This window comes from Geospiza fortis, unplaced genomic scaffold (assembly GCF_000277835.1).
Source record: "Geospiza fortis unplaced genomic scaffold, GeoFor_1.0 scaffold113, whole genome shotgun sequence".
NCBI classification, from domain to species: domain Eukaryota; kingdom Metazoa; phylum Chordata; class Aves; order Passeriformes; family Thraupidae; genus Geospiza; species Geospiza fortis.
The window spans coordinates 1236247-1250116 of record NW_005054429.1 but is presented as its reverse complement, the minus strand read 5'-3'; the positions used below and the strand labels follow the sequence as shown (position 1 = coordinate 1250116).

General features: G+C 38.5%; 1 protein-coding gene across 1 annotated transcript in view; it reads right to left on the bottom strand.

Annotated features, from left to right (window-relative positions):
* Window positions 1–2516: 2516 nt before the first annotated feature.
* The window catches only part of METTL15 (methyltransferase like 15), a 77497-nt gene continuing 66143 nt past the window's right edge, over window positions 2517–13870 (bottom strand). Inside the window, exons 3-5 of the mRNA XM_014309438.2 lie at window positions 13613–13804; window positions 10679–10857; window positions 2517–3478 (exon numbers count right to left, since the gene is read on the bottom strand). Of these exons, the coding sequence (XP_014164913.1) occupies window positions 3033–3478; window positions 10679–10857; window positions 13613–13804 (817 nt within the window). The 3' untranslated portion in view covers window positions 2517–3032. The remainder of the gene's footprint in view (window positions 3479–10678; window positions 10858–13612; window positions 13805–13870) is intronic.

The following is a 13870-nucleotide window of genomic DNA, read 5'->3' as shown; positions in this document are numbered from 1 at the left end:
TAATATAATATAATATAATATAATATAATATAATATAATATAATATAATATAATATAATATAATATAATATAATATAATATATATCTAAATGATAACAATAATAAATAAATCAGTCTTCTAAGAACTTGGAGTCAGATTCATCTCTCACCTCATCCTGGGACCCTCACAAACATCACACACCTCCCACTGTCCCAGGCTGCTCAGAGCCCATCCAGCCTGGCCTTGGACACCTCCAGGGCTGGCATAGCCCCAGCTCCTCTGGGCAGCTTGTTCTAGAGCCTCACCATCTCCTGAGCAAACAATTCCTTCCTAACACCAGTTTAAATATCTCCTCTTTTAACTAAAACCATTTCCCTTTTTTGTATCGCTGCATATCTGTGGTAAAATTCCCTAATTTTTTATGAAATGAAATTAACTGAAATGCTTACAGGTAAAAGAAGGCTTTAACCAAATATAACCAGAAGTGTTTCTGGGAAACCAGAATGCTTTTTTTTTCAGGCAAGCAGAGGTTAAAATTCTGGGACTCACCATATGTCAGGTTCAAAGCTGAAAGTGAGGAGATGCTGAGGAGACAGAAACAGACCCTCTAAAGGGGAAAAAAAATCAACAAATTTTGTACTGTCCTGGCTGTGCAACTCCAACCTAAAGGCAAAGAAAAGCCTCTTTTCCTAAATCAGGGAGCATTTACACAACCCTGTATGCAGTTGTTCAGTTATCCTAAGAAACTCTGCCTTTGAATTTAGCTGTGAGAAGTGCGGATTTTAAACACTGTTTTAACCATAAGGAATTTTAATGCTTTCATATAACTTCTGAGGTACCAGTTCTGCTATAATAACTGGATGGTCTTTCCCTGAAGTGTGTCCTGAACAAGGCACAGCATGGCACTACAACTCTGCTGAGCCTATGCTGGAGGCACAATTTTTCAAATCTACAACTGAAATATATTCCAGTATGAAATCTCAGCTAAAAATAACCTTAGCTATTTATATTTAATGTTTGCACAAAAAAAAACCCTGTCTATTTAGGGTACAGTCTGTTGTCTCAAAGATGACAAGAGTAAGCAATATTATTTGAAGAGGAATGTTTTATTTAAGCAGCATGTATGATGAAGCTAGTGGAAAAATATTGAAATTTCAGAAAAGAATGAAATGCCCACCCATCATTTAACTGTTGTTTCAGGTTAGTGATAGATGTCATAATCTATTGTATTTGGTTGGTGCTCCATGGCAGGGAGGAATGATGAATCTGACTCCATGTTCTTAGAAGGCTAATTTATTATTTTATGACACTATATTATATTAAAGAATACTAAACTATACTAAAGAATACAGAAAGGATACTTACAGAGGGCTAAAAAGATAATAATGAAAACTCGTGACTCTCTTCAGAGCCCTGACACAGCTTGGCACTGATTGGCCAAAGAGTGAAAACAATTCACATGAAACCAATGAAACAATCACCTGTTGGATAAACAATCTCCAAACACATTCCAAAGGGGCAAAACACAGGAGAAGCAAATTAGATAATTATTGTTTCCCTTTTTCTCTGAGGCTTCTCAGCTTCCCAGGAGAAAATCCTGGGAGAAGGATTTTTTCCAGAAAATATGAATGCCACAATCATCTATACCTAAGAACACATTATATGACTTACCTTTACCAAGGAATTAAATATCCAGCTATTTCACTATATTGTGTATTAGACAGTGAACCTAAGTATCAACTTGTGTCAGTATGACCCAAAAAACCACCAGGAAGTCATCATTTACATCAACACAAAGAGGATGCTTGGTGAAAGTCAAGTTCAGAATGATCCAGTCAGTTGCTCAGGAACCAGTGTAGTGGTCGTTTAGCTGAGTCAGAAATAGTATTTTTTTTTATTCTACCAATCAAGTTTCAGACATCACAAATTAAATCCTTGTACCAATTTGATTATCTAAATTAAGACTTTTTCCTGAAGAGATGAGTCAGAGGTCAAAGAAGTTGAAACTTGTACTATTTTCCACTCATTTGTAGCAAATAAAACTAGAAAACCAGTGGTCTCTTAAGATAAAATATAAACCCCTAACTAAATTTAATTCATAGTAACTAAACAAGAAATTATGCTGAATGTTCTACAGCTGAGTATAGCACTCAAACAAAAAGCTAGTGTTAAGAGTCGGCTTTTCCTAAAATAATTTAATACTTACCTCTCAATAAATGATCACAAGCAAAGAAGAATACTTCATAAGACCCACAACATTGCTTTTTTGATGGGTTAATTATAATTCCATCAGCACCTAAAAGTTGTAGAGGATCTGTGCACAGGAGTTATGGCTGCAGGAAGAAAGTCAGATGATCAAGTGCAAATCTGACTGCTTTACTGTAGCATCCAAGTGCCAACAGTGGATTTTTAATAACCCTTTTTTCACCCCTAAGATACATTGATTATTTATCATTAAACAACCAGGTGATCACTCAGACATAAATACTTACTTTAAAAAAGCTAAGAGTCCATTTACAAATTCCTGGACAGACGCTGATGCTGATGTCAGTTTATTTCAGAATTACCTTTTGTCCCAATGGCATTCATGCAACAAGTTAGCTGGGATACACAAACAGATATATCAAAAATTCTTAGGTGAGTTTAAACTTACTCTAGACTAAAGCAGACATCTGAATCAGGTGTGTGAAATCCACTCCCATAAAAATATGTCTCAATTAGCTACTGAATTTAGATGCCAGGATCTTGAAATTAATCTAAGGGAATACTATAAATGCATCAAACCTGCCAATTTTATAAAATTGGTGTTTGATGCTCTTTTAAAAAAAGGTGTCTTTTTTGTATAATTAGTGACACCCACTTATATGCATTTAGTTTACATTTTCATGCTCTATACTGCTTCCTAACCAAAGCACAAAGAAGCACAAAGGTAAGAAAGAAGTGTTTTCTCACAGCCTTCCTTGTATTTTTTGTTTGGCAATATCTGTCCAATTAGCATTCTGGAAAACAGAATTTCAGGAAATGATACAATCATGTAATCATATATTTTGGTTTAGAGTTTAATAGCAGCTCTTAGCTTGGCCGACCTTCCTCTTGGGTTTGTTTGAATATCCTTGGCCTGAGGTGTGAGAACTTTTTTCTGTATAGAAATCCACTTGGAGTTGGATTTTCCACAGGGAGATCCTTGTGCGTCTTCTCCTCTGGAGGCATTTTTCAGAGCCTGTCTGATCTTCTGCTTTGAGCCAAGGTTGTGTTTCTCTGTCATGTCAATGCCATGAAGGAAACGTTTGATGATTCGATCTTCCAGGGAGTGAAAGGACAGGGCTACAAGGCGACCTCCAGGCCTCAGGAACTTCTCAGCTGTCTTCAGCCCTATCAAGAGTTCATGGAGCTCATCATTCACAAATATCCTCAGGCCTTGGAAAGTTTTGGTAGCAACATGCACAGGTCTCTGAAGCAAGTCCTTCCGTGCGTAGAGTGCTGATGCTGGAAAAGCACCTGTCACACATTTTAAAATATGCATGTTAATAACTTAATACTTCTACATCTTGACATCCACTCGTGCAAGATGACTTTAACGGAAAGCACAGTCAAAACTGAACCTTGAGTAGTGAGCTTCCTTCTTTGTAATAAATCTTTATTTTATTAAACTAAGATGCTTTGTGGTTGGGTTTTTTCCCTAGAATCTTTTAGAGAAGTTCCTTCTCCAAAAGCATCACCAATTTAAACTAAAAAATAATGGCTGAAATCCAGATAAAGAGAAAAAACGATAGGACAGACAAGTCTCACTTTACAGCTCAGTGTAATCAATGTCAGTTTGGAATTTGTGGTTGTGTTACACTTTTAAGGAAAAAAAAAATGTACAATGGACACAATCTTACCTGTGGCATCCAGGTAACTGCATTTCTTCACAGGCTGAAGACAATGTCTACCTGGCAATAACCATCTTTCAACGAACTACCTGAAGTTTAAAAGAGGTATCCTTGTTTGGAAATAAAAATTGTTGAACACTACATGTGTGTTTCTTCAAATGTTCACAAAAACTCCTTGAGAAATTTAGAAAATGCAGCTGACACTGCTGTGTTTTCACGTGCCTACACAGCACGTGTCAAGGTTTGACACAGAATGTGTCAAGGTTTGTCAGTCCTAAAATCACCAGATTAAATATTTTTTTAATTAGATGCACAAAACTCCCTCTTCCTTTCCTCAAAATTCTTATGAGTCAAACAAGTTTTTACAGAGACCGAAATTTTGATAGAAATTTTAATATATCGATATTTAATGTATTTTAAGCTTGAACTTTCATTATATGGATAGAGAACAAAAAGCTAGAGAAGCCTGATTTGATGGATCAGAGGAACTAAAGTGCAATATCTGTGAAACTTGAGTAAATTTATAATCTATTACCTAAGTGACCACAGGAGTCTGGTAAAGATAAATTGAACAAATCATGCTAACACATAAATGGACAGTTATTTTTCTAAACAAGAGGCAATGCAATTGGTGTGTATGCATTAGAATGCCCCAATTTCATGTCAGTGCTAAGTTACAACATAATGAAGCAAAGAGTTTGAAGTAAACACAGCTCACAATCAAGTAACTGATATTCTACAGAGTGAAGTGAAAGAGGGGAATACTGTACCTCTGAAACTAGTTGTCTAAATTCAAATTTGCATGGGTGATTGAAAAAAATTAATAGAGATATCATTACCCATGAGAGGCGCACACAGAAGAATTTATAAGTGCAATCCTTGAGAGTTTTAAAGATAAGATTTCACTTATGTCAGAAAGCTTCAGTGTTCATAAAGAATTTCACAAACACAAAAGCAATCTCAGTCTTCAGCAAAGACAAAGGAAAATAATGGGATTTTAAAAGTCAGTTGTTATTAACACAGCTATTATCACATATGCTATGTCCCTAAGATATGTTTCTATATAATTGATTTTCCTACCTACCTTCCTCCTCTGATCTCCAAAGCCAACACCTCCTAAATTCACTGAAGAGACCCCGTTGTAGCTGTGGCTACTTCCAATCCTTATAGTCTGAATGCTTCAAGACAGAAAGTGGCAACAGGATTGACTTGTCCCAGCCAAGGAGTGCATGTGAATTTGTGGCCTGAAGCTGTCTCACAAAACAGTAAATAGATGCAGCCTGCAGGAGTGAGGGTTCTCCATCATTTACCAACTCCAGAAAAAGCTACACTAGCTGGTCAATGTAATTCCTGTCCCTGAGAACATAACCTTCTGTACTGACCATGAATCACAAACAGAATGTGTGCTCTCATTGATGAGGTCACAAAGCTCATTTGGATGAGAGACCTCAACTAAAAGGAGAGCTAAAAACCACAGAGCATGAGGAATCCCAATAAACTGACACCAAGCTCGTGCCTACTGGCACGGCCTCTGTTTCCATGTCTCTTTGCACACCTAAAAATGGGTTCTTTGAAAATGGAGCCCTTGGAACAGCCACTGAGCGCCAGCTGTGTGTGATGAGAACTGTCTGATAGCATAAAGGAATGTTGTGCTAGGCAAAATAAACACAACTTTGTTTAAAGGTCCAGTAACAGCCACCAGCACGGGTAGGATGCTCACAACTATGGAATGAATCAGATTAGAAGAAATTCTTCCCTTGGTGGGTGGGGAGGCACTGGAACAGGTTGCTCTGTAGATTCCCCTTTCCTGCAAATGTCCAAGTCCAGGCTGGACAAGGCTTGGAGCAACTTGGTCCAGAGGAAGGTGTTCCTGTCCATGGCAGGGCAGTTGGAACTGCATGGGCTTTAAAGCCCCTTCCAACCGAAACCATCCTATCCATCTAAATTCAACTTCAAACGGCTTTGTAAAAATCTAAATGGACATAGTATGCTGATATCTGGGCAGGTTTTCATTGGTCTGCTCATCAACACTGATATTTTGCAACTGCAATGCTGAACAGATGAATAAAAGAACAATGACACTGAGGCAATTAGCACGACTAGGACACTAACAGGTCTTTGGGAGGTTCTTCCACTAATCCTGCCATGGCTGTTGAGTGCAGTTTCCTCCTACAATAAACTTCTATGACAATTAACTCTGACATTAATTTATTACCATGAATAATTTATCACACACTGAAGAAAAATTAAGTAAAGCCAGATATATTCTGTAAGTATAACACAACCTTACATGCCTCAGTTGAACACGCACAAAGAGCACTGCAGCTCCTATAATAAAGTACAGAATACTAGTATTCAGGAAATTGGTAAAGAAATCCAGCCGCTTTGCAGTTTTATGGAACCAAAACCTCCCAGACTAAACCCAAAATCAAACTGTTTACATGTTCAAAGACTTACTGGTCTACTGTCAAAGGCTGGGATTAACTCATAAAGGTAATCTCTCGGTATTCTAATCTGGTTATTATTATATATTAAATGTAATTTCTGTCACACTCGTCTTCAGCTTTTTAGCCAAGGCAATAGATTCTGATCTGTTCCACAGGTGAAAAATTCCCCTATCGCTCTTACTCCTCTAGTTCAATTAAATCAAAATCTATTTGTGCTTTCTGCTCAGGCACATCACTTCTCACCCAGGCCCCTCCAGTTACCAAGACATTTAAAGAAATTCCTTCCTGGTAACTGGCTGTTCAATGCACAAAAACATTTTAAAAATTAAAAAAAAAATCTGTATGGGAAGTTTGTAAAGTGAATTTCATTCATAAAAACACCATGCTTCTGGCTAGATGACTGCTTTGGAATCCCAGTGAGAGAAATACCCATTTTTAGTTTCAGGATGCCCTGATGATACTTACACTTTAAAAAAATCTAATAGGCTCTCACGTTGAAACGTATTGAAATTTGAAAAGCTTGTGAATGGAATTAGCAGTGTGCTGTGCCTGTCAATAGGAACTATCCAAGTCCCCAGAGTGTGAGGGAGTGGGAGAGTGTAAGAATGAATTCAGAGCCTGCACCTGTTGGCACGAATTCGCCTGTTGAATTAGCACTGCATTTAATAAGTTGCTGTGACGCAACCAATGTCCTTTTGTCCGGGCTCCCTCAGCACAGTGCTAATTCTCACCCAGCTGAAATGCAGGCAATATTACAGATTCCAAACTGATAATTAAAGCCTGTAGAAGTGAGCCAGTCTGAAAGAAATTGACTTCACCAATTAAAGTTCTCTTTAAACTTTGAAAATTTTTTTAACATGTCATCATCAACTCCTTTCAAGTTAAGGCCAGATGATCACACGATCTCAAAATTGTTTGTTCATAGATTATGTACCTAAATAATGCTCAGAAAAAATAAATTTTGAACAAAAATTAATAGATAAAAAAGGTATATTGCCCCCTGAAAAGAAATCAAAATAGACCATTAGTTGTACAGGAAAAGCATATGAAAATTACATCCTAAAAAATTTCACCATTTTTAACTGCACATGCAGTCAGACCTAGTATTTCCAAACAGCTCAATGAGGTACAACAAAAGACACGAGGAAGTGCTTCTTAATCAACTTTCACACATCTATTCACTACTCTTCAGCTAAGAACTAATGATTTTCAGTATTTACTGAGCACTCAATGCTGCAAACAGCTCTGTGAAAATTACAAACAGCGAGAAGAGTTCCACCGTGCTGCAGGAAAAGATGCTGTTCCCCAAACTCCTCCTACTGCAGATTCCACAGCTCCTAGAGATCTTATTTAACCAGATCAGAAGCCTTTTGGATAATATTTATAAACACCAGGAGGAAGACAAAATTTTCAATGCTGTTTTGTTTCCTTGGTTTTTTTTTTAAACTACATCCTTCACTTTTATCTCTGTTGAAGACTGCAATGCAAGATGTTTTCAATTACCCTCTGTATGGCAGATTACCTTTGTCAAGTGGGCAGTTTGCCTTATTTCTCTCTTTGAGTGACCACATTCACACCTTCCTCGGGAGGGGACCTCTGCTGATAACAGACTATTGAATGTCACTGCATGGCTGATAAGAACTATCACATCCCATTGTGAGATGCTCCGCCCAGAGGGAGGAGCAAAGCATTCCTACCTGGATATAATCCAGAGGTTTTGAGACACCAGCACGGCTTTCTCCACTGGATTTCCCAGAGGAACAGCAGCTGCCTCTTCCACGACTGCAGCCACATTTCCAATGGGACTGCTACCAACACCCAGACCCACAGGGTGTCAGGTTGGGTTCTGACTCTGTCAGTGTTGTTCTAGTGGACTGCATTGTTTATTTTATCCTTTTATTTTTTTTCCTTCCCTATTAAAGAACTGTTATTTCCTGCTCCCATATCTTTGCCTGAGAGCCCCTTAATTTAAATTTATAGCAATTCGGAGGGGTGGGGAGGGTTTACATTCTCCATTTCAGGGGAGGCTCCTGCCTTCCTTAGCAGACTCCTGTCTTTCCAAACCAAGACAATCTCCCAATGGATTAGGAACTGCAACACGTGTTCTAAGCTTTCGGGGGGTGGTTGGAAAGACCAGAAATCTAGCCTTCTATCAAAAGAAATTAAATTTTCCAAGCTCAGGTTAGTCCAAGTCTAGATTCACTGTGATTCTGATGATCAGCTGGACCTTAAGATGAAACTTGGGAGCTCTGGAACATCTGAATCCACAGTAATCAATAAGAGGAGAAAGAAATACAGGCACTACACAGATTCTCATATGCTGACACCCAGCTTCATTGGCCAGGTTGTTTTGCTTGTGTTCTGGTTCCTAGACCAGGCAAAAATGATGACCCTGCTCTGGAAGAGAATCAGGCTTGCAGAGAATCTGCAAAATCTAAAATGTAAGATTTTATTATTCAAATTAATATTTTATTTTTTAAAAGACATAACATTTAACCAATAGGTCATAAATCTTACTCTGGTCAAGTCCTGAATTAATGAGTGTTTTTTTGGACTGTGTCATCAAGAGGTTCCTGTAGCTGTGGTGTCTGGCACTGTAGCTCTAGCTTAACTTCACCAATATAATTCCATGTAAGAATATATGTTAATTACAGATGATAAATGAATCAAAATATATCATAATTATGAAGAATTTCCTTGAAGTTTTCTTAATCAGTTCAAAAACTGATAGGATCCATCACAGTGCTTCCTTACTGGATAAACCAAATTAAAACTGGAGGAAGTTTTATGGAAACAGGGATCAGTGTAACAGCTCTAAAATTGTTATAATTATTTGTGTGCTCCCAGAAAAGCACACCAAACATACATATTTATTGTCTTGGCAGATGTGTGCTGGACTCATTGTTTTTGGCATGTACACTACCTGATGCATACCTGACTTGTGGATCAAGAAGCTCTTCAAACATAGCAGGGAATTTAAAGTGAGGACAAAAAAAAGTCCTTCTCATGGTCACAGCAAGGGAACATCAACTGCTGGCTCACATGCAGCACATTAAACATGAAGGGATCTCCAATTGCTCTCTTGCATACAGCTGTATTTTCATTCCCTTACTTTCAGCTACGGCACCACAAATTATTTCAGAATTACTGAGTTGCTTGTGTGCCATATGTTATATTTTTAACACAGTGAGACAGTTGTTTCCAGCTCAGGGGTAGTACATTGTCTTGTCAACACTTTTTCAAAAAGCATGGAATATATATGACAAAGCTCACAATTGTTATTTCAGGATATTGCTAATGATGACATTAAAAATTTAAAAGTTTATAAAAGCCTCATAGTGCTTTGTCTCTTTTATTTTTATTTTTTTTTAAGATTGGTTATATTCACTGTATTTACAGCAGGGGCTTACAACAGCAAGCAGTGTCTTCAGGTTCTTTTATCATATCAGCTAAACTTTGAGCCTTGGTTGACTGGGCTAATCTGACTGACTTCTACAAATCCAGACTTTCAGATTTCTCCATCATTAAATTTAAGTGCCTTAGACTTCCAGTTTAAGTAATACAAATTTTTAAGAATACCATGAAATTTTTAATAGTCTTCAGGAATACCGATAAAATATTTTACACTGTTCTTTAGCAAATGTTAAATTTGGATTAGAATTTTAAAGGTCTGTATTCAAAGTCAGCAGTTTAGACTTATGTGTGACAAGATGTAGTGATTTTCATCATTTGGGTAAAAAAAACCAAAAACATCCTGATGCTACCTATTATGGTAATGAACAGGATTCGTGTCTTATGAAAATTTTTACTTGAGAAAACAAACATAAAGGTTCTTGATGCAAGCGCTGCTCCTGCCTAACTGCATTTTCTTCCAGCTGTTTACAGTGAGGAGCAAGGAAGATGAAGTGTTTCAATAGTCTCTTCAGGCTGATCTAGTTGGCACGCACAAGTTGAAGCAAGCCATGTATTGCTTTGTGCTTCCTGATTCTTTAAAAAAGACAGAAATGATCTGATTTTACTGGTAATTGGAAACTGCCATGGTACCTACCCTTAAAATATTAAAATACAGACACTTAAAACTAGGACAGATATGACATATCTGGTATTTGAAAGGATCAATAGCCAGGATAAAGAATACCCAAGGCTGCTGTCATTCTGTGGTGCTTGAAATGATAAATCACTTCATGTTAAATCTATTATTGAACTAATTGTCAAATTAAAATACAAAAAAAAAAAAAAAAGAAAAAAAAGAAGAGAGCTGACATCAGAGCAGAAGGGGCAGGATTAGACTCCGCGCCACTCCAAGTACAAATAGATCCCTCTGGGACTTGGCGGGGATTAATATTTCCTTCCCTCCTGTGCAGAATTAATGAGGGTACCTGCCACGATGCTTGCCAGCTGCCTGGTGCTGGTGATGGGGTAGATGCTGCGTGCCTGCACGATGGCAGAGGCGATCCTCCTGGCGTGCCTCTCCTCGCCGTACGCGCTCAGCACTGCCGCCAGGGCCCGCCGGTCCAGCGCGTTCACCACATCCGCGGCCGTGGCCATGCCAGGGCACCTGCACACACAGCAGCCAATTAGTCCAATTAGTGCCCTGAGGTCAGCTGCCATCCACCAGAGGTGAGCTTCCATGGAGCCACACACACACACACACACACTGCACACTGCCTGGGAGGGGTGCACATTGGAGAGGGCAGAGCTGTGGAAACAGCTCGCGCCTTCTACATCCCCTTCTCTCGCTGGTCTCGGTGGAGTTTGCTCCCTAACTCCAGTTAGAACAGTTTTAACTTCCAAGTGTTGTTATAAACCATGCTTCTGCCTTTTAAATCCCCTTTTCTCACTGGTCTAGGTGGAGTTTGTTCCTCAACTTCAGTTAGAACAGTTTTAATTTTCAAGCGCTGTTATAAACCATGCTTGTGCCTCTTAAACCCCTTTCTCTCGCTGGTCTAGGTGGAGTTTGCTCCCTAACTTCAGTTAGAACAGTTTTAACTTCCAAGTGTTATAAATCATGCTTGTGCCTTTTACATCCCTTTCTCTCGCTGGTCTAGGTGGAGTTTGCTCCCTAACTTCAGTTAGAACAGTTTTAACTTCCAAGTGTTATAAATCATGCTTGTGCCTTTTACATCCCTTTCTCTCGCTGGTCTAGGTGGAGTTTGCTCCCTAACTTCAGTTAGAACAGTTTTAACTTCCAAGTGTTATAAATCATGCTTGTGCCTTTTACATCCCTTTCTCTCGCTGGTCTAGGTGGAGTTTGCTCCCTAACTTCAGTTAGAACAGTTTTAACTTCCAAGTGTTATCATAAACTATGCTTAATAGTTTAGAATAAAGAATTTATTGTATGTTTTCTCTGATTAGTAAACCCACAGATGATGTTCGTAAAATACCCAGAATTATTTCAGTAGCCAAGTGACAGAGATATAGATACATAGATTGAAGGCTTACACTGTTTAAATTGTAGTGAGTCCTGTAGTTTATATGACTAGGTCATTTCTTTATTTCAGGAGAGCATTTCTATATAGATTCTTAGGCCTTTTAGTGAAAAGTAATGTTAAATTAAGAATAAATATATTCCAGTATCGTGCTAGGATGGAAATTATGTGTGACCTTTCTCTTCAGCCAGATTTAGAATATAAACTTGCCTCTTATGGGTTCATTTCAGCCACCTTGCATCATATGTTGTTTTCTAGCCAGAACTGATTTCAAGAATCTTTTATTTCAAATCTCCTGCTATGAAAACAATTGCTAATGAAGATAATTAAACATTTCACTAAAAGGCATAAGAATTTATATAGAAATACTCTCCTGAGATAATAGAAATGACCTAGTCATATAAACTACAGGACTCACTACAAATTTAAACAGAGTAAACCTTCAATCTATGTATTTACATCTCTGTCACTTGGCTACTGAAATAGTTCAGGGTATTTTATGAACATCATCTGTGGGTTTACTAATCAGAGAAAACATACAAACTACCTAATAAATTCTCTTCTAAATTCTCTTGGCTTTCAGGCATTTTTTAGTCCCCTGCAGTATTTTACAAAAGATGAAAAAACTTGGAGGCATGTAGTATCATAGCAACAACCACAGCGTAAGGCTTTTGTTATGCCTCAGGTACCCTTTGTTCTGAGGCTCCTGTTCTGTGTTTGCTTTCTCATGATGCATCCGAATTACACGTAAGCCTGGAGTTCAGATTCCTGGAATCTGAGGACTGAATCCCAGGAGAACCATGGGAGCATTTTGCACAAGACCAGAAAAAGCAAGTGTCATGAAATTTGCTGTGTTAAAATTTAGCATTAATATGGTAAGCTAATTCCTTAGAAATTGAGGCTTCCCATTGGCTCTTGTGGGCAATGAAAGAACAAATGGCATTTAAGACACTACGTTCATCAAAACACCAAGAAAAAATTGCCTGTCATGTAATGTGTCATGCAATTACAGCCATCACCCAGACAAGACAGATCTTTGGTTGCTCATGTAAAGAGCAGAGTGCTGCAGAAATACATCAGGTTGTCTGAAGATGAAAAACACTGCATAAGTGGAAATTATCGTGCTCTAGAAAGTACTGAACACCAATCCAAATTTAAACACAGGTGATTTACTCAGTAACCATTAATTTGACAATTAAGTAAGCCTGATGTGCCTCCTACACAAAGAGAAAGGAAGCTTTTAATTTTGCTAAGCAGAACTTACAACAAACACATGGGCATGGAAGACAACGTCCCACTAGCATGCTAAAAGCAATGTGGCTATCTGATTTAAGCTAGCAGATAAAATGAAGAGGATTTTATTTATTTATTTTTATGATGTTCCCTTCACAGAGAAGCAACTGGATCAAACGGCCGTTGCACAAAAGAGGGACACTGCTCCTTTGCTGAGAGAAGTGAAGTTTCCACAAACAGCAAGTGTGGCAGAAAAGGAAAGGAACTGCAGCAAGAAGTTGTGAGCCTGCAGATCAAGTACAGGCAGAGAAACTGTGGAAATAACAGGCCTCTGAAAGAGAGATGCTCCTGTAACTGTGCACCACACACTCCAAAAATGCTACCATTTAAAGGTGCAGTTAATAAAACATTACTGGTTTCATCACTCACCACTGGAACGTTCCCCTCATCTCAAAGAAGGCAAAGACAACAACCAGGGCTGAGCACTTAGACAGAAAAAAGCTTTTTGGCAAAAGACAGCCAGGACATTCATGCAGTATCAGATGTGGTTTGAGGATAAGGATTCTCCATTTTAAGAGGAAAGGAAACGCACTGGGGTTGCAGAGCAGCCAGTTTTTGAGGTTCAAGAAGAAATGTTCTGTTATAGTGTACCTGTCATGATCCATCCTCATGTCCAAGGGCCCATCCTTCTGCAGGGAGAAGCCTCTTTCAGGTGTGTCTAACTGCATGGAAGAACAGCCAGCATCCAGGAGAACTCCGTCCAGAGTGCCTGGCTCAACCCCAGATGAGATTAACAAAGCCTCTGACTGGCTGAACCTTCCCAGGAGAGGCTGAAGCTGGTTCCTGTAAGAAAGGAACAAATGAATAGCCCCAAGTTTAGTTACAACAACGCCATCTCTCCCCCTTGCA